This window comes from Tachypleus tridentatus, chromosome 9 (assembly GCF_004210375.1).
Source record: "Tachypleus tridentatus isolate NWPU-2018 chromosome 9, ASM421037v1, whole genome shotgun sequence".
In the NCBI taxonomy this organism is placed as follows: Eukaryota; Metazoa; Arthropoda; class Merostomata; order Xiphosura; family Limulidae; genus Tachypleus; species Tachypleus tridentatus.
The window spans coordinates 121,399,660-121,418,869 of record NC_134833.1 but is presented as its reverse complement, the minus strand read 5'-3'; the positions used below and the strand labels follow the sequence as shown (position 1 = coordinate 121,418,869).

General features: G+C 31.9%; 1 protein-coding gene across 5 annotated transcripts in view; it reads left to right on the top strand.

Moving 5' to 3' along the window:
* The window catches only part of LOC143226221 (2',5'-phosphodiesterase 12), a 48,609-nt gene extending 29,839 nt beyond the window's left edge, over positions 1-18,770 (top strand). For 3 of the 5 annotated variants that reach the window (XM_076456962.1, XM_076456958.1, XM_076456960.1), the window contains exons 2-8: positions 4,013-4,830; positions 12,555-12,694; positions 13,424-13,586; positions 13,974-14,106; positions 15,406-15,561; positions 16,792-16,912; positions 18,460-18,770. In XM_076456962.1, the coding sequence (XP_076313077.1) occupies positions 4,028-4,830; positions 12,555-12,694; positions 13,424-13,586; positions 13,974-14,106; positions 15,406-15,561; positions 16,792-16,912; positions 18,460-18,725 (1,782 nt within the window). In that variant the 5' untranslated portion in view covers positions 4,013-4,027 and the 3' untranslated portion in view covers positions 18,726-18,770. Of the gene's footprint in view, positions 1-1,861; positions 1,992-2,960; positions 2,985-4,012; positions 4,831-12,554; positions 12,695-13,423; positions 13,587-13,973; positions 14,107-15,405; positions 15,562-16,791; positions 16,913-18,459 lie in introns of those variants that run through there. The other 2 variants (XM_076456959.1, XM_076456961.1) reach the window with 2 other exon arrangements.
* The last annotated feature ends 440 nt before the right edge of the window (positions 18,771-19,210 follow it).

The window sequence follows — 19,210 nt, the reverse complement described above, 5'->3', positions numbered from 1 at the left end:
TCTTATGTTGAAGATAATTTCGAATTTACTGCATGTAGCCATACACAAAATTTGGCAGTTTCTTTAGTAAATTATGCAAATCTGTTGTGTGCACAAAATCAGATGTTACAAATTTATTTTTGTAAATTGATCACATTAATCTGACTCACTCTTGCAAATTGTAGTGCATAGTGATGTTCGTGTATAGAAAAAAAATACTTTTGACTATTGTATAATTTACATATTTTGCTTGTATGTAGTTTCCACAACCTCTGAAATACCAATCACTAGATTTTCAGTATCTATTTATATTGTATTTGTTATTAACTCTTCTCTGTAGTTTAATTGGCATGTAGGGTAAAATGAATAGTTGATAGTTCTTACATAAAATACGTGATACTATATCTATAAATATATGTCTCTAGGATGTAACTTTGATAGCTCAGTATTTTGCTATTACAAAGTTATATACAAGTTATATATATATAAAACATTTATTTATATTTTAATTGGTAAATAGTTTCCCATCTTATATCAATACATATAACAATATCTGAACACATTTCAATCCTTATAATTGTTTATAGAGACTTAGTCAAAGTTCAACATATCAAAATCTTTAAAATGCTGTTAAAGTATTTACACTAAAGGCCAATCTTTGTAGTTGTTCAATTTAAACCTAAATTGTTAGTTGTTCCAATTTAGATTTAACTGTATTAAGGAATATTTAGGATATTGATAGCTCGTGATGAAGATGTAGTGGCAGAATATTGAGCTAATAAAGTTAAATTCTGGAGACATAGATTGTGATTGTATTCATCTTTATGGAAATGTCTCATAATAAAACTACCATAGTTTGCATTAAATAAAGTTAAGAATAATGATACCATGTTGTAAAAGGTCATGGCTTGTGCACTTTGATCTCACTAATGCACATTAAAATGTTTGTGTATACAATTTTAGATAAATTTATCCGATTTCTACATTGCTGTTGTAACATTTAGTCCTGATAATGCTAATATTATTAACATAATACTTTTAATTTGGCTGTATTTTAAGTTACATACCAGAACAGAATAAGTATAGACTCAGTTTTAACTTACTGTATTATAAAATTAATAGTTTTTTCTTTTTATAACATTTCCTCTTCTTTAGTATTTAACAGCATACTTGATTGGAAAAATAAATTGATTTATCTTTGTGAGTTACATTATTCCACAATTCAGTGTCATCACTCAATAAGCTTTTCACGTATGTTTTATGGCAGTACAAGTAATCTTTCAGTAAACTACTGACTAAACTATGGACTAATATATTTTCATGTAAATAAGCTAGGTATTGTTCCTTTCATTTTTAACTTTTATGTTTGTAGGTAGTTTTGTTTGTACCTCATAGAATAAACTACAAAGTAGTAATACAGGATATTTGTCTTTGTTATCTATATATATATTTCTTTTCCAGGAAATTACAATGAGAAGTTGTGAACATTGTGCAATTCACATTAACATATTATCTGTAGTCATATTTTGTTGGTTTTTAATAAAATTTCTTATATTTTATATTTTGCACATCATTACGTATGGATTTGATTTCTTCAGAGAAGGACAGAATCACATTTTAAAAGTACTTTTTTTATTATTCAAATAAAATTTACCATACATTTTCTTATCATACCTTTGTCATTATCAGAAAAAAGTATTTCATATGTATTGTCAACTTCATATAATACAATTTTTTCCTAGATGTTTTTGTTTAGATATATAATCTGTGGTCTAGTGGTTAGATATATTTGTACATATAAATGTGGGTAAGGTTACAATTTTAGTTACTTATGCTTACAAATACTGTAATGCTAAAAATATTTTTGTATTAATAAATATACATTTTTATTTATCAACAGAACGGTAGCAGTAGATAAGTTATGAGTAATCAAATTCAAATACTAGGTAGTTATCTTTCTTGTGGAAAGCAACTCTGAAACAGATGCATCCCTATTCCCAAATTGGATAGTGGTAAGCGTAAAAATGTTCCTAAAATCTGAGTTTTGACTCCCTGCAGTGGGCATAGCAAATAGTTCAATTAGCTTTGCTAAAAACAACAGCAGCAAACAGTCAAGGACACATTCTTGTTTCCATAGCAATACTGCTAAAAGATATCTTAGATCCTTTCATTGATTACTTTGAGGCTGTGTAGAGATTTTGAAGTCACCCAGATTTAAAACTGATGAGATATATAGGCCTAATTAACTATGATTTTTAGTGAACAATGGTTATTGTGCAAGATATGGGTCAGGCAGTAAATATATAACTGCAACAATTAGAAAGTAGAGTAAAATTTACATCTAGCATATCGAAGTTTATTTTGGCCATTTTTAAATATGCACAATTTGATTGTCACTGTCACTGGGTGTGATTTTTAGTGCCAGCTCAGTAGTGAGATATCAATTTCTTACAATCACAACAAATTTTTAAATGCATATTTTTATAGGTAATTTTTCTCCAGAAATTTGTTTTCTGCAACAGTCAAATTAGATATTTATTGTAATATAATTAACTTGCTTGTACATATTCATGTTTCTTTCAATGACCTGGCCAAGGATTCTACATAAAATAATAATTACCATCTTTTGTTTTTCCTGATGGGAACTCGAGCCAAAATTAATATTGTATCTTTTAACCCAGCTGCATAATATAATTTCTCAAAAGTGTTAAGCTCATTCTTAAGTTCTTACCATCACTATAGAAGCTTCTAAACTATATTGTCCTTTAACAAAACTATGTTTTGTGAACATCTAAAAATACATGCAACAGCTGCTAATGCCTTGATTTTAATAACTTATTGCAAAGCAGTAGAAACTGATGTTTTTACTTGTTACTTTTATATGCATTTATCAATCTAATGTGTTTGTGCTTCTTGAATACCAAAGTATTATATCCTAGTTTTAATCGGAATACTTCCTTGTTAACAGGTTCAAATATTCTTCAGTAATGGCACTAAGTGAATCCGTGAGTAACCAGCTCTAGTGTGTTTTTAAAAACTGTCTTGTTGGTAAAGCTAGTTTGCATGTTCGTCGAGATGCACTTTTCTAAATGAGGACTTAAGTAAAAATTGTTCAGAATAACTACTTGTGAACAGTTATATTCTTAAATATCTTAAATTGTTGTTTTAATTATGTATAACTCATCTAACAGAAACTTTCTCATTCCTACTAATATTCAGCACTGTATATGACATCCTGAACCTTAGCACTAAGTAATAACTCCTCCATAAGACCTAACAAGTATTTCCTTTCTCATTTTGCGATAACTGCCATGATTATAAACTTACAACTATTTGATAAAATAAGATGTGGACAAGGCTCCAGGTAAAAAGGTTTTAATTTTCTAAAAGGATGATTGGCTTATGGAACAAGTTGCTGTTACCAATAATGGAGGCAGATATTTTATACAAGAGTTTAAGAGAACTGGTGACTTTCTGAAAAAATGAATGGTGTATTTAATAATCTTTTTTAAAGGGCAGGTGTGTAAAATGACAGTCTTGAAGGATCAAGTAGTTTATTGATGTTTCAAAAGTTCACTGTCTAATTTACTTATTTCAACTATCAGCTTATCAAAGAATGTTCCAGCATTTCCATTAAAACTTTAAATAGCTCAGAAGCAAGTAATTTCTCTCAGTATATTTTGACTCTGATTGCGTGTAAGCCGTATTTTATGGTTAGTTAACAGAGAAAACTAATTTTTTTCATAACTGAGTTAATATAACAAGTAATATTATTTGTGATGTATTTGTAACATTTGAAATGATATAAAATTTGTTTTTTTAAATACACACATTTATGATTTTAAAAAATATTTCTACAGGTTTTAAAGACGTTCTTTGCAATCTCATATTTTAAATTATTTGTTGTTTTTTGTGATACATTAATATCAGTATTCTCAGTTTCTTTTTTAAATCTTTAATATGATAATCTGAAAAGTTAGTTTTACAGTGAATGATAAACTCTGAGAAGTTAGCCTAAAAATTTCTTTCAAAGAATGCATAGATTGGAATGCTGCGAGGAAGCTTGATTCAGGTTTTGAAAATAGCCACATTAAGAAATACAAGCCGGAGAAGCATGACTACGTTGCCTAAAGTTATTGTTCAGAACAGAGAAGATGATGAGGATATACATTTGTCTTTTAAGTTTGGTTCAAGTGAGCTTCCTGAGCGGCAATTCAACTTTAAAAGGTCCAAAACTGAAGATGTAGGACGAGTTTTTTCTCGGATCATCACTAACATCTCTTCAGCAATTGCAAAGAAACAAAAGAAGAAGAAAAAAACAAGTAGTGAAAGTGATACAAGTGTAATTAATGATTTTAATGTTCAGCTAACATATAAAGGAGCTTGTGTGAGTGAAGAAGTCAAAAACTGTGATGCATGGAAAAATGGAGCTGTCCTGTCTGTTGCTGGTGTAGAATATGAGGTGAGTGTTAATGCTCCCTATGTGAAATCTATTAATTTGCCAAGCAGCATAATGGCAGGTTTTCCTCTCTATCCAAAACTAGAATTAGAGTTTGCAAACCAAGAGGATTGTAAAATTATGTGGTACAAAACTGCAGAGAAACTTGTGAATGATGGAATAAAAAACAAAGCAAGTAATCAAAAATGGGTGAATGCTGGAGAAGGTTATTTTTATTTCCCAGAAGCTGATGATGTTGGGAGGTTTGTTAAAGTGATTTGTACTCCGTGTCAAGAGTCTTGGAGTGGACTTGAAAGAGAAGCTATTTCTTCTGATGTGGTAGAAGCTGGTCCAGGTCTTTGTCCATTTGATGAAAGACACCTGTACACATCAAGCCTTACAGAAAAGGGCAGGTGTGTGTATTTGTCTTTTAATTCTTTTATTATTATTAGAGATTGTACTGGAATGAATTATAAACTTCTTAACTGGTTTGCTTTATTAAACTTGATATATGATAAATATGTAATCAGTCTTGTATGTGATGCAGAATGATCCTATATGGAACATACCTCTTCACACAAGATTGGTTATTCTCATTTACTGTTACCCTCTATATGCACTCTATTTCTTTACTCGTGCTACAAGTCTTCCATGCATGTAGCTCTCTCTTTACTCCTCTACTAAACTATCATTTCTTGTTTGGAAGTGTTTGAGTTTGAGCATTTTGAGTTTGGATTTATGTTTGGTGTAAACTTTCTGTGCTACAAAACCTGAAATTTGCATTACTACTTCAGGAGTTACAGACCTCAGGTGCAGCTGATGCAATGATGGATTTGTTTGTTTTATGTATTGGGAGACTGATTGTTACATGGTCCATCCTTTATCCCCAACCTTCTCCACGGCTCCTGCTAACACTTTTGAGTCATTGCTGGTTTACAGGAATTTGTCCATCTTTTCTATCCCTAGAATTTGCCAATCATTTTATCTCGGGATGTCTTCTAAGCCTAATTTAGTCTTCATAGAATCATGTCTCAGATTTGTCACATTTTTCTTTATGTCACTTAATCATTGTTCAATTAATTCTTACTTATTACTTTTAATTTATCTTCTCTCCCCTGATATTCATGTTTATGCTGATCATTTAGCCTCTATGTTATCCAAAAGGATTAACATGCCACGTATTCCTGGAGGACGTTGACTTATTCTGCCCTTTCCTCTCATCAGGCTGTCTATCAGTTTTATATCAGTAGGTCTTAGGTTTCTTGTTACATATTTGTGGGGTGATTCTCAAATTATGTTTCTCTTAGTTCTTCATATATGGTGCTATATTGCCTCGGGTCTATTTACCCCAAATTTTTCTCAGGGATTCACTAGGGTTCTTGTTTAGTATCTTTGTCTTTGGCCATCCTTAGGAATATTGTAGCCTCATTTGTCTCCATTTTCTCTCCCAACCACCACCTCCACCAGAAAAAAAAACCAAAAAACACCACCTCTGGTATCTTATTTTCTTCTCTCTTCCTTCAGCTACTGTGACTCACTGATATATGTGAAAATTGCTTTGGCAATTACTCTGGCATTGGGCAATCAATTCTGTTTCCCTCCTTTTGGGGGTTTTTGTTTTTGCCTTTTATTGTTTCCAAGACAACTGTGGATTTGTAGCCAATAGTCGATTTTTCTCATCTTAGCCTGTTTGTATCGATATCTACGTTCACAATTCTTTTGTCCATGAGGTAAGTGTTTTTTCCCAGGTTGTGGATATCTTCTGTGGCTGTCTCCTGCATGTGCTTTGTATGTAGAAATTAGCTTTTTCTCATCCTTCTCTTTAGTTTCTCACTCTCAGATTGGTTAATCATTGGCATACCTTCTGTTTGGACTTGCTTTAGCACCTTACATTTCTGGTCAAATTGTCAGGCTTTTGCACCTCATCTCCATGCCCAAGACTCTGATTTCATTATTATATGGTCAGCTGGCTTCTTTTTAACTAGATTTGGCCACTCTTATTCAGTATCAACTTCCTGTTGTGGCTTGGATGGGCTGATTGTTCAGGAGGCAAAAGTTTTCCTTTGATGCTCTGACTATCCTGTCCAGTAGGGGGAAGGGTCTTTTTTTACTTGAATATCTGTCAAACTCTGCCTTCTCTTTCATGACTTAGTTCATTGGAATTTAGTTTCCCACACCCCATTTGGCCTAGTCACTTATTCCTTGTGAGGTTATATTGCTTTTGGGAATTTGATCTTCCATGACATATCTGGTAACTCTTGGTCATACCCATCTACAATCCTTTCAAAGGGAATTTCACTTAGTGATAGAACTTTGATTGGGGTTCTCTTTTCACTCCTTTTCCTTCCTTATCTGCATTGGTGGTTGTACAATACCCATTTGTCAGCAGGTGAGTTGCTTCCTTCCCTGTTTCCACATTTATGTCTTTTTATGAATGCTTCCCTTCAGACATAGGGAGTGTGGGTCAATCATAATGGCACTTTGGGTCACTAGTCTGCAAACTTCAGTGATTTGCATTTTGCTGTCCTTGAAGTTCTGTTTGTACATCAAGTGTGATGTAAGGTTGTTTTTCACACCCAACATTGTCTGAGGATTATTTCTTTGGCTAATTCTACAGCAGTGGCATATGTCAGCCAGCAAGGGGACAACTGATCCAGAGATATATATTTTGATCATTAGTTCTCTTTTACTGAGGCCATGCACATCTCAGTTGCATTATTACATGTCTTGTACACCACTTATATCCCACTGAGTTGGCATTAGATCCCCTTGTTTTCAAGGTTCTTTGCCATCAGTGGTGGTCTTCACAAGTGGATGTCTTTGCTTGAGGCCTAGACACCAAGTTTCTCCTCTTTTAGTTACCTGTACCTTACCTACTGGCTCTGACAATTGATACCTTCTGCTTGGATTAGTCATGCAAATAACTCTGTGTCCCATCCATCTGATTACTTTATCAGGGTAGCAGACTTCTTGTCTGCTCTACTCCTCATTGAGTCATCATGGTTGTTCACTATTGACCAGATCAGCCTTCGTTTCCATGGTTATATAAATTGCTCCCTTCCTATCCCTTGTCTGGTGGTTCTCCCTCTTTTTTTCTTCAGCATCAATCCCAAACTTGATGTTCTACGTCTTCATGCTTCCTTTTTATCTGGCTCTTGGCAACATGTCTCACTTTACTGTTTCCATTGCTTCTCATATTCATCATTCAATGCAGGAGATCCTGCATTCTGACATATGGACTATTCTTTCTACCTACCTCGTGGGTGTTGGTACCCTGCAAGGAGGTTTTGAATGTAGTTGAGTTACCATACGCTAACCACTTTATACTTCACAATTTCATCTCTTCTGTATTACATACACTAAACAAGGGTAAAGAGTATATTTGGCTCAAAAGTGTTGTGGTTCTCCTCTTCTGATCTTTGGATCTGTTTCTCTCATTTTCAGGAATATCCTTCCTACACTTTTGGTGGTATGTTTTTTGTCCTTCACAATGGCCCTTCCTTATCAATGTGAGATTCTAGCTACTCTTGTGAATGGAGGGAAGCACTTCCCACCCTTCCTCCCGATATTTCTGCATTACCGACAACTGCTAGACTTTGAAGTGATAGTTTGGTAAAGGAGTGTACAGAGAGCCACATGCATTATGTGAGTACATCATGTTCCTATTTGTCAAGAGGTGTCACTTGGTTATTTGCATGAAAGACATGTTGGTGTCTTCCAATTCCAAGAGGAGGAACAGAATGATTGTGGCATGTGTAAAGATAAAGTTTGCATGTAGAGGGCAGCATTGAACTAGAATAGTTAATCTTGTAAGAAGAGGTAAATACCTATTGGAAATGCATTTTCTGTATAGGAAAATTATAATTTTTAAAAGTAAGAAATATGTCAACCTTTGTCTTATCAACCAAAATCTTTTATCAGAAATTTCAAAGAAATAATAGTTAGGTAAGATGACTCCCTTTTTAAAGCTGTATTAAATACCTACAGCAGAATTCAGACTATTTAATTGGCATGTAATTTTCAACATCTTCTTTTTCTTAGAAATATTAAATACATAATGTCCCAATTGTCTGATCTCTAGAAATTTCATTATTCTTGACTCACAGTAGACTTGTATATTTCAAAGATATTTAACTAACTCTGTACTTAAATTTTTCAAAGATTTAGGTTTAATCACATCATATCATTAAAACATGTTATTTTATGACTTTTGGAGCTCCTTTTTTTTGCTTAACTGTAATATTTATGGAATTCTCTTCCCTACTGTATAAAAAAAAATTAAACAGTTTAAGAATTTTATCTTGGTCAATAGTTAAAAAAAAATTCTTTAGTTATGTTCTATTTCTTGATGTAAGCTACAGTTTGAATATTTTGAAGGTCTAAGACTATCTTTTAACTTTTGTTTTTGCAATGCATATAAGCATTTTGTTACAAAGAGACCAAGAATTAGGACTTTTATTAGTTTATGTATATGTATCCTAGACTTTTTTTATGAGTACAACTGAAACTATGATTTTTTTTACTTAAGTTGAAAGATACATTTCTTATCCTTAGTTACAGTCCTTGGTGAAGAGTCTAGCTACTAGGTGGAATATCTTGTCAACATTAGGTCAGGGTTATTACTGGACATTTCTAACTGATTAATTGTCAAACTCATCAATTGATTATATTCAACTAATTTATTATTCTCACATTATATTTTGATAGTTGGAATAATTAAAACATAATAATAATAACTGTAAACCTTAATTACACTAATTGCTTATTTTTATGAGGTGTGACTAATTGATTAAAATGAACATATTAATTAAACATAATAATGAAAAATCCTAATGTCAATATTTTTATTACATGGATAGTTGTAATAATCAAAATGGAATAACCAGAAACAGTAATTCCAATATGATATCTATTCTCACAATCCTTAACTCAGACCTTTCTTTATTGGCACAAATTTTTGCTTATCATTAGCATTAATATTCCAACCTATCTTCACATTAGACATTTGCATATCATGCAAATGATCACAGCAACCCTCTACTAATAAATAGGTGTGCCATATAACATCTGTTATCTTTAGTACCCTCTCTTCCTTGCTGCCTGTAATCACATCTCAATTGGCTTTCATATTTTTATGACATGTTATTACTCATACTTTCATAATGATTGTTTTTATGGATTAGTTTCATCAGTTTTCTTGTTCAAGTTTTGAATATTACTCATGCCTCATATTTACTTTTCCAGGTTTTCTTCAGACCATATTTCTTTGAGTTCACACTGTTTGGATTGCTTCTAAAGCTTCAGTTGTCCTTTTTCTTGGTCATACCTACTTGTTATAATCTCCAAATTCCATGTGGCAAGAAACTACCACTGCTGCTAAGATTACTACAGCTGGTCTTCCTGACACTTTGATAGTGTCAAGGTAAGGTCAACTCAGTCTGGTAGTAATGGCTATGGTTAAAAGGGAGTTGACTACCTTTAAGCATGAATAATAAAGCAAATCTATATTTTTACATAAGAGTATGCTTTATACCTGAGTTACATGGTGATTATTCTCTCATACCATGTGTGGGTATCCCTGAACTTGGAGCTGAAAATTTGGACAGCCTGTTTCCTCCACCTACCTGGACTTTACAGTTGTGTTTCATTTCAGGGAAGATACCCAGGCCTTTTTCTCCCATTTCCTATGATTCCTTAACTGCCCTTCTTGGAAAGTGGCTGGCAAGACAGTACTTAGTGTTTCCTCCCTCACCAGATATTGTGGTTCATGTGAGTCAGTTTAAGGATAAGTTATGTTATAGAGTTAATATCCTACATGATATCCAAGTTCTTTTTTTAAGACTATGCTGTGGCATACCATTGTTCTGTGTTTTCCAACTTAGACTTGCAAAGATTAGAGTTTGACCCCAACACTCCAGTTTTCTTCTTCCAGCTCCAGTTTTCCCAAATTTGTCTCACCTTCCATTCTCTTTTTTGTTCTGTATTCTGCTACACCTGCTATTTGTGGCTTTTCATTTCTTCCCTTAGAGGTTCTTGGTGATGATTCAGAATCTCCTGTTTTCCACTCTAGCATGCCTCTCCTATTCTGCTTTTTCTTTCAAACATTTCTCCTCTGTTGAGACATTTAAGGTCATGACACACTTTTTCCTGGGATTTGTTTTTCTCCCTCCTCATTATGTGATTTGTGTATTGCTCATTTTCTGCACCAGGTTTTTTTGGGGCATTCCCATCTCTTTGAAAACCAGAGTAGAGTCAGCATGATTGCTTACCTCCATTTTGTCCTTGGCCTCTTGTTAATTCCAACCCCTTCCTGAGCCTATTTATGTGCTTCACCCTCCTACTTCCTCTCTAACTTGTTCTGCCCTTTCCTATTTCTAAGGTTTACAACTGATTCTTGGAGAGTCATCCTAGTGGCACCCAAATGGTTTTGTCAACTATATTATGGGTTAAGGTCCTATTAGGACAAGGGTCCTCTGCTTTGGCCACATATGGAGACTCTTCACCACTAAACCTTGATTTCTGGGATTGTCTCAGACAGTCTAGTTCTTCAATTTGATTCTTCTTCATTGTCTCAGCATCAGGTTTCCTTACTTCATTTCTCAGGATTCCATTTTCAGCCTGCAGCATTTGAAGGTGGTTTGGGACAACTTTCTTTGCAAGGATGCCATTGTACAGGGGGATCCTTCTTATTCAGATTTGTATCTGTGTTTGTTTGTCCTCTCCAAATGACTAGAGATTGACACTCTATTTTCATGGTCCTACCTTGTTTCACTTGTTCCTTTAGGCACTCACTTCTGGTCTGTGGATCACAAAGATTGATGTTTCAGATGTGTAACTTCACATTTCCATCTCCTCTGCAACCAGGCATTACCATTGTTTTGTCTCATGGGATTGCAGTTTTCAGTTTTGGGATCTTCTTGGTTCCCCATGTTTTTTGTTTAGTGATTATAGCATTTGCTTGTCATCTTCATTTAGGAACCTTGTTTCCACCATTACATGGATGTCTGGTTACTTATGGCTTCTTTGCATACTATTTCTGCCCTCCATACTCAATTTATACCACAAGAAGTTGCTTGGGTAAGTTTATAAAGATGAAGAAGTCTATCCTCACTCTTATGTAATACCTTGCTCATTTTGGGGTATTATTCTATTCCCAACTCAGTCAGGCCCAAACTCTTCCCCTTCATTTGTATGCTATGGACCTTTTAGCTACCAACCTATCACCATTAGGTTTTAGTGGACCAGTAAAGCCTCATTTGGGATTCCTTGGATGCTTCTCTCCTTCTTTCTTACAGATCCATTTCATCTGGTGATTGTATTGAGCCAACATTAACATGAGTGAATATAGTACTGTATATATTGGCCAAATTAAAATAAATTTTAAACTCAGAGTAAATGAACACAAGAGAAATGTTAAAAATGAAAACTCTGCACTAGTTGAATGTGCAACTTATACTGATTATATTATCCAGTGGGAAAAAAGAAAAGGTTATTTTGGCTCAACCCAATAATAATGTGGCTATAAATATTAGAGAAACCATAGAAATAATGAAACAGAGTAAAAATAGTTTTATCTTAAATTTGGATGAAGAGTTAGGAACTGAAAAAGTAAGTAGATGTCATGATATTTTAAATACTTAAACTAGTAGTCACATGACCACGTCTTTTTGTTCATACATGTTGCACAGTATTTGTTTTTCATACTTTTCAGGATAATGTGGACAATGGTAAAACATGTAGAGTGCCTATTGTATGGCCATTGATCAATTTTCATTTAAAAACTTTAAATTGTATTCTGTGTAGTATTGATCTTTGAGTATTTTAATGCATCATTATGATAAAACAATTCCACTTACCTTTACCTTTTTTTAAGTTTAAAAAGTAACTAAATTAACTATCTGACATTTCATATTCCTAAACTCCACTCAGAAGTTCCTTCAACTCAGATAGTAACTCTTTTGATCTGCATTTCTCAGTGTCATTTGTTTGAACATGTATTTACAGTATATTACAAAAAATTTTGTTTCAGCAACCAAATTATTTAACCCATCCTGAAACTTTTAGTTTCACATACATTTTTAAACTTTTGAGTTTATGTTCTTCTATAGCGTGTACTAATTTTTATATACCTTTTCAGCTTTCGCTGTATCTCATATAACATCTTAGCAGATTTATATGCAGATTCAGAATATTCTCGAACTATCCTGTTTCCTTACTGCCCTCCTTATGTTTTGGCCTTTGACTACAGAAAACAACTTTTGCTGAAAGAGATCCTTGGTAAGTTTGTCATGTCCTTGTAACCTTCAATCAAGATTAACCTGACAATAGAGATCATAAGGCTTACATCAGGTCCTACAAGGATGCATAAGTATATATCAAATTCTGTCTTCTGAATTATTCATTTCAGAGATTACATGTACATCTTGATATACTTTTGTTGTTGTTTTTTGGTGTGTAAATGTAACTGAACTTCTTGTATATTGTTATTTAAACATTTTTATATCTTTACTGAGATTAAAACAAACATCTTAATTTACTTTCACAAAGTTATTCTTATATGTTAGTTCCATTACTCACAATTAACTTTTACATTTATACCAAGAAAAATAAGCAGAGTTAATAATAAGATCATAATATTTATAACTGTAAAATGATTATATCTATGAGTTAGAAGCTCAAAAATAAAGCATATTTTCCTGATTCTTACAAAACCACTGCTGAGTCAAGTGGTGAAGAGCAGTTAATGGAAGTGATTGAGAGACAGTTTATTATTCCCAAATATTATGAAGATTTGGCACTGATATTAAACTTTGGAAGTTACTGTTAAAAAATTCATTATGTATAAAAAACAAGAATACATATAACTACATAAGTGTGAGAATACCCTCCTGAAACAAAGGTGAATTTAGTGATTTATTTTAGTCCAGAAAAACTGTTTTTCATAAGGACAATTCTGGATCTATTGTTTCTTAATGTTCAATTTGCTTTCCATTTTTTCTATTACAGGTTATAATGGTGATGTTATATGCTTACAAGAAGTGGATAGTAAACTGTTTCATTCTGATCTTTGTCCTCTTCTAAAAATATCTGGGTTAGAGGGTGTTTTTAGTGAGAAGGGTGGACAGGTAGTGGAAGGGGTGGCTTGTTTTTTCAGGACTTCAAAATTTAAGTAAGTTTATACTTAACAACTTTCAGAAATTTATTGTTTTCATATTGCTCAAACTTAAGTGTGTTAAAAGATTTGTTATTATGGGTTTTTACATTTTAAGTATGTTTTGATGGATACTTATGTTGTATAAATGAACTGCTTCATTTACCTTATTAAATGGATTATATTGATATTTTTCACTTCATACAAAAACTCTGAAAATTTAGTGATTCTTAATGTATGAGATTTTTAATTGAACTTTTTTCATGTTAATATTGCTTGAAAAGATGTGTATATTGGAACATTAACAACCATGTGGTTATGTTTACTTTTAAATGCACTTGTATTTGAAAATTGTACTGAACTCTGCTGTAACATTTTAAGTTTTATATCTTTGAATGTATGTAGGTTGAAAGACTCAAAAAGAGTTGTGTTAAGTGAAATACTAAATTCTGACCCAGCATTTAATGATATCCACACCAAGATCTATGAGAACCAAACCTTAGCTGAGAAAATCATAGCAAGAACAACTACCTTACAGGTGAGGAATCTTAAGAAGCATACATTAATAGATGTTATCAAACAGAAATAATAACATCACAGATAAAAATTTCTAAGAACTAGCTACAAGCAGGTGCAGTTATTATAGTAATAACATTATAGATAAGGATCAATCAAAAAGAGCCTAATGGATAAAACTGTAGTAGTAATAGAAACTGGACACATAGATTAAATCATAGCAAAAATAACATTATTCATTATTTAATTATTATGAAAAGTTAGTCATATCAGTTTATTACTTAATGTTGCAGGTTTTCACTTTGCTTACTTGGATTTTATGTATTAGGTTGTCCAGAAATAAATGTCATTTTGAACTGCAAAGTTTGGAAAAGTATAAACCAGTGTTATAAAACATGCTTTAATCAAAATAAGCACCATTTGCTTCAACATCTTTTTCCAATCTGTAATGATGCTGTTTATGCCCCTGCTGTAGAAATCAAGAGTTTCTTTGGTTGGTGAACTCCCTGAAAGCTTCTTCTGCAGCTGCTTGGTTTTGAAAGCATTTACTGTTCAAAAAGTTGTCAAAGTGCTTGAAAAATGAAAATCTGTAAGGGGGAAAGGTCTAGAGAATAAGGTGGATAAGGCAAAACCTTGATTCCCAATTTGTTCAATTTTTAGAGCATCATCCTTGACAGGTCTCATAATACTGATTTTGTTGATCTTCAGTCAGTTCATGTGGAACCCACTTATCCAACTTTTTTGTCTTTCCAGTTGCACTCAAGTGGTTGGCAATGCTCGATTTGTTTGTGTCTAGCTTTTCTGCAAGTTCATGTACTGTTGTGCAAGGGTTTGTCTCAACTTCTTGCCTTAATGTGTTTTCATCTAGGGATGGCATCCTTCAACAACTTTTGTGGTCATCAAGACTCGTCTACATGTCAAAACCTGTATGTTCAGTAACATATGCATGGCCGAATGCCTGATTGATGTTCTGTTTAGTTTCAGTAGCTTTACTTCCAAGTTTGAAGTCATAGAGAAAATCAGACTAAAGTCCTTCTTGTCCATGCTGCCTTTGGGGTTGCAAAACTTTCTCTGAGTAGAGTTGAAACAGCAGACAGTTAAGACAACTTGTAGCGAAAAATGTTGAATTAAACCAACCAATAATAAGTTACTCAATATTTAACTTATAAACATCATAGTGAGAATTCCGACATTTATTTCTAGATAACCTAATATTTCATCTTGCATTGTGGTTAAAACACTGCATGACAAGATAGTCAAATTGCCCTAAGAGCCAGCAAGATAAAAATAGAGATTAGATTATTTTGCTTTGTGTATCTAGGTTGTGCTTCTGGAAAGCCAAGAAAATTTGGGAAAATTTCTCTTGATTGCCAATACACATCTCTACTTTCATCCTGATGCTGACAACATTCGTCTTTTACAGACGATCACGTGTGTGCGTTACATAGAGTACCTTCTGAAACAAACCAAGGAAAAGGTGCGTTTAAGGCATATATCTTCATTAACACTTATGTTGCATCATGCTGTTTTATAAGTACAGTATTTTTGAGAGAATAATTTACTTTTTCATACTTTTATGGTACTTTTGTGAGAATTATTTTCACTTTTGTGAAAACCATAGGTGACTTAGAATTGTTACTAATACATTATGAACTGTAAAGAAAATGCATCACACTTTCAATGTATTGATTTATTTCAGATTAACTATTTTTTGGAAAACTTGTATCTTTCAGAAAATAGTAATTACTAGGATAAATATTTACATTTCAACACTACCCAGTTGCAAACAACAAGAAATAACTTAATAGTTAGCTAATTGTTTAATTTACCTTCATCAAGGAAAATACCAGTTTTTCAAACCACACAATTTACTAAGGGTTAGTGTTAAGCATAACCTAACCCCAATAACATACACAGTACCAATGTTTGAAAAATATATATAATTTAACAAAATAAAGTGATTTATTTTTTAATGACAAAATAACTTTGTAGGTCTGTAAGTACTTCAACTGTGGTGAAAAAGTTAAAGAAACCTTCCTATAGTTTACAATCATCTAATGAAATTAATCATCAATGGTAGATTTTTTAGGTCATTGATAAAAACATCAGAGATATATAATGTAGTGCCTTTTTAATTATTAGCTGCTTAAGGCTATAAATTAATGAAACTTTTTGTAAATTATATAAAAATGAACATTATTTGTGTTCCAGAAGTCATAAAAATTCCAAAGTTTAAAACTTAGAAGTTTCAATTGCCAAGGATAAAAATGAAAACATTTATTAAAAGTTAGGTTTGAATAAGAAATCCATTTCCTTGTTACATGAGGGTATTTTTTTAGCTATATATATTGTATGTAATTAATTTTCACACAATCTCCTACTATTATTGTGTTATGATAATTTTTATTAATTTATCATTTGCTAGCAGCTGTAATTATATTGTTATAATGAAGAGTTGTGTCTTTTACTAACAGTTTTTCATTTCAGTTTTGCTGTCTTTTGTTCATCTCCATATAATACTTTCAGACTCTTTGATTTTAATAAATTTTTTCACTGGTCAGAAAAATTATAATTGGATGAAATAAGAAGCATAACATTTCTTTGTTAAGTATAATAACAAGGGTGAAACTACATAATGTAATTAAGAAAAGGAATTAAAGAAACTTGTGATGTTTAAGATAATTTGTTTTTTTGTTATGTTATGTAGGATCCCAACTGTGAGATTGCAGTGGTTTTCTGTGGAGATTTTAACAGTTGTCCAGAGTTTGGCGTGTATGAATTTTTAACCACTGGAAGTATTTCTCAAGATTCACCAGACTGGAAGAGTGGTAATTTGATACATTGTTTAATTCATAACACCTAAAGGTGTTATTAACACAGCAAGTCTTCCATCATTTTAGGGTGACAAAGAAATTAAACTTTTTTTTTTGTTTTATCTACATTAGTTTGCCTTGGGAAAACATTTTAAGAAAGCATTTAAATTCTTGTTAATAAGATGACAACCTAAATGAATTTTATTTCTTACCTTGTTCTCAAGCTGTAGCACCTTGATTAGTTGTATTTACCTGCTTTTTCTCAAAATTTAGCACCTTGATTGTATTTAGTAGCTTCTTTTGGGCTTTATATCATACCTTTATTAATTATATTTCCTAGTTTGTTTGTTTGTTTTTTCAGACATTAGCACCTTGTTCTCGTGCAGCATTTTCATTGAGTGTACCTAGTATCTTGATTAATTGTATTTATTTCTTGGTTTTAAAGCCTTGTGTATTATCTTGGATAATTATTTTATTTGTTGGCTTTCAAGCTTCAATAATACTTTGTATTTATTAATGGTCATAGCTTCTTTCATAGTACATTAATTATATTTGAATAATAAATGGTATTAGGCCTTGCATAGTATCTTGATCTATCACATTTGATCTGATTTTTATTTCTCAGTGTTGTGATTAATCTCATTTATTAATTAGTTCTCAGACTTCATATTGTATTTTGTGTAATCATATTTGGTAGTTAGTTTCCAAACCTGGTTTACTATCTTGTTTAATAATTTTTACTTCATTGTTTTCCCTGACTTTTGGTATTGACCAGTTGTATTTATTACTATTAGTTCTCATATTATATGTTCTTTAATTATACCTACTTACTGGTTTTTAGATATTGTATAGCATTGTTGATTAATTATATTTAACTATTGAATCTTAGTTCATGTACTTATGTTAATTAATAATAGTTAATAATTTTTCCTATTCTTTCCATATTAGTTGTATTTGTTTATTATCAGGCCTCATTAAAAATTTTGATCAGTTGTATTTTCTTTACTGTATACAAAATAATACTTTGTTTTGGTGTGTTCATATTTAAACACAATTTTTTGGTAATGAGAAAAAAAGTTATTTGTTATGAAAATAAGTTAAAATGGGTATATTCACCCATTCTGCTTGATTTGTCCAAAGTATGTTACTCATTTGATATATTTTTCTATGCCATGTAACATATATGTAAAAGTGGTATAGTTGTATTTTATTCAAGTTAATATTTGAAAACAGTTTGATATCATCAAATTAATTGTTAAAAGAATTCTTTAAAGTTTTTGATGTAAAGTTTTTTAAGAATATTTTCATACATGAACTAAATATATTTTATTTATGTTTTTGATAATCATTTTGGATGTAGAGAAAAAGTTCACAGCAGTTATAAAAACATTCTTCTAATAATTGTAGATTTTTTATATCATTGATAAAAAAGTTTTTCTTTGGCTAAATTCATACTAAGTACTTGTTGATGTGATATTATTATTTTTGGATAAACCTTTTCATTGCCATTAAATATTATGTTAGTTAATATGAATGTATTTCACTGTTTGATTTTATTTCAGTACAAGAAGAAGCAGTTGAAGGAGTTAAAATAAGCCATTCCTTGAAACTAGACAGTAGTTGTGGCTCCCCACCATACACCAATTACACATCAGGATTCTATGGCTGTTTAGACTACATATTTTATGACACATCTTTACTTAATGTATCCAGCATTGTTCCTCTTCCTGATCATGCTGATGTAACACAGCATGTTGCACTTCCAAGTGTTACTTTTCCATCAGATCATTTAGCACTAATCTGTACATTGCAGTGGCTTCAAGGTTAAAAGCGGTAATGTGAAATCTGATATGAATAAAAGTAAAATAAACAATGCTTGTCTTAGGTGCTTCATTTATTTTGATATAACTGTGACATTTAGCTGGTAAAACATGTACAAAATTTTAAAATCAGTATTAATATTTTTAAAATTTAGTTGCAAACAGTTGTTAGGGAAAAAATGAGAGGAACCAGTTGGTATTGTCCTGAAAACTCTTACAGTCAGCAAGTTGAATTGACATAGAAATACCTCCTTTAATAACATAATGATGGCAGATCTTTTTAATTAAGCTTTGGCTACTACCTTTAATAATCACTAGACTCCTATTTTTTGAAGATGAAATGCTTTTATAAAGTCAGTGAACTTGTGATTTTCCTTGAGTTATACTGGTTTAGACATTGTAAATGAGAATACAAAAATTTTACATTGGAAGATTTAAGTTCACTCCAGCTTGGGTCTCTGCATTCAAAATGTAATTAAACTATTTTATTGTT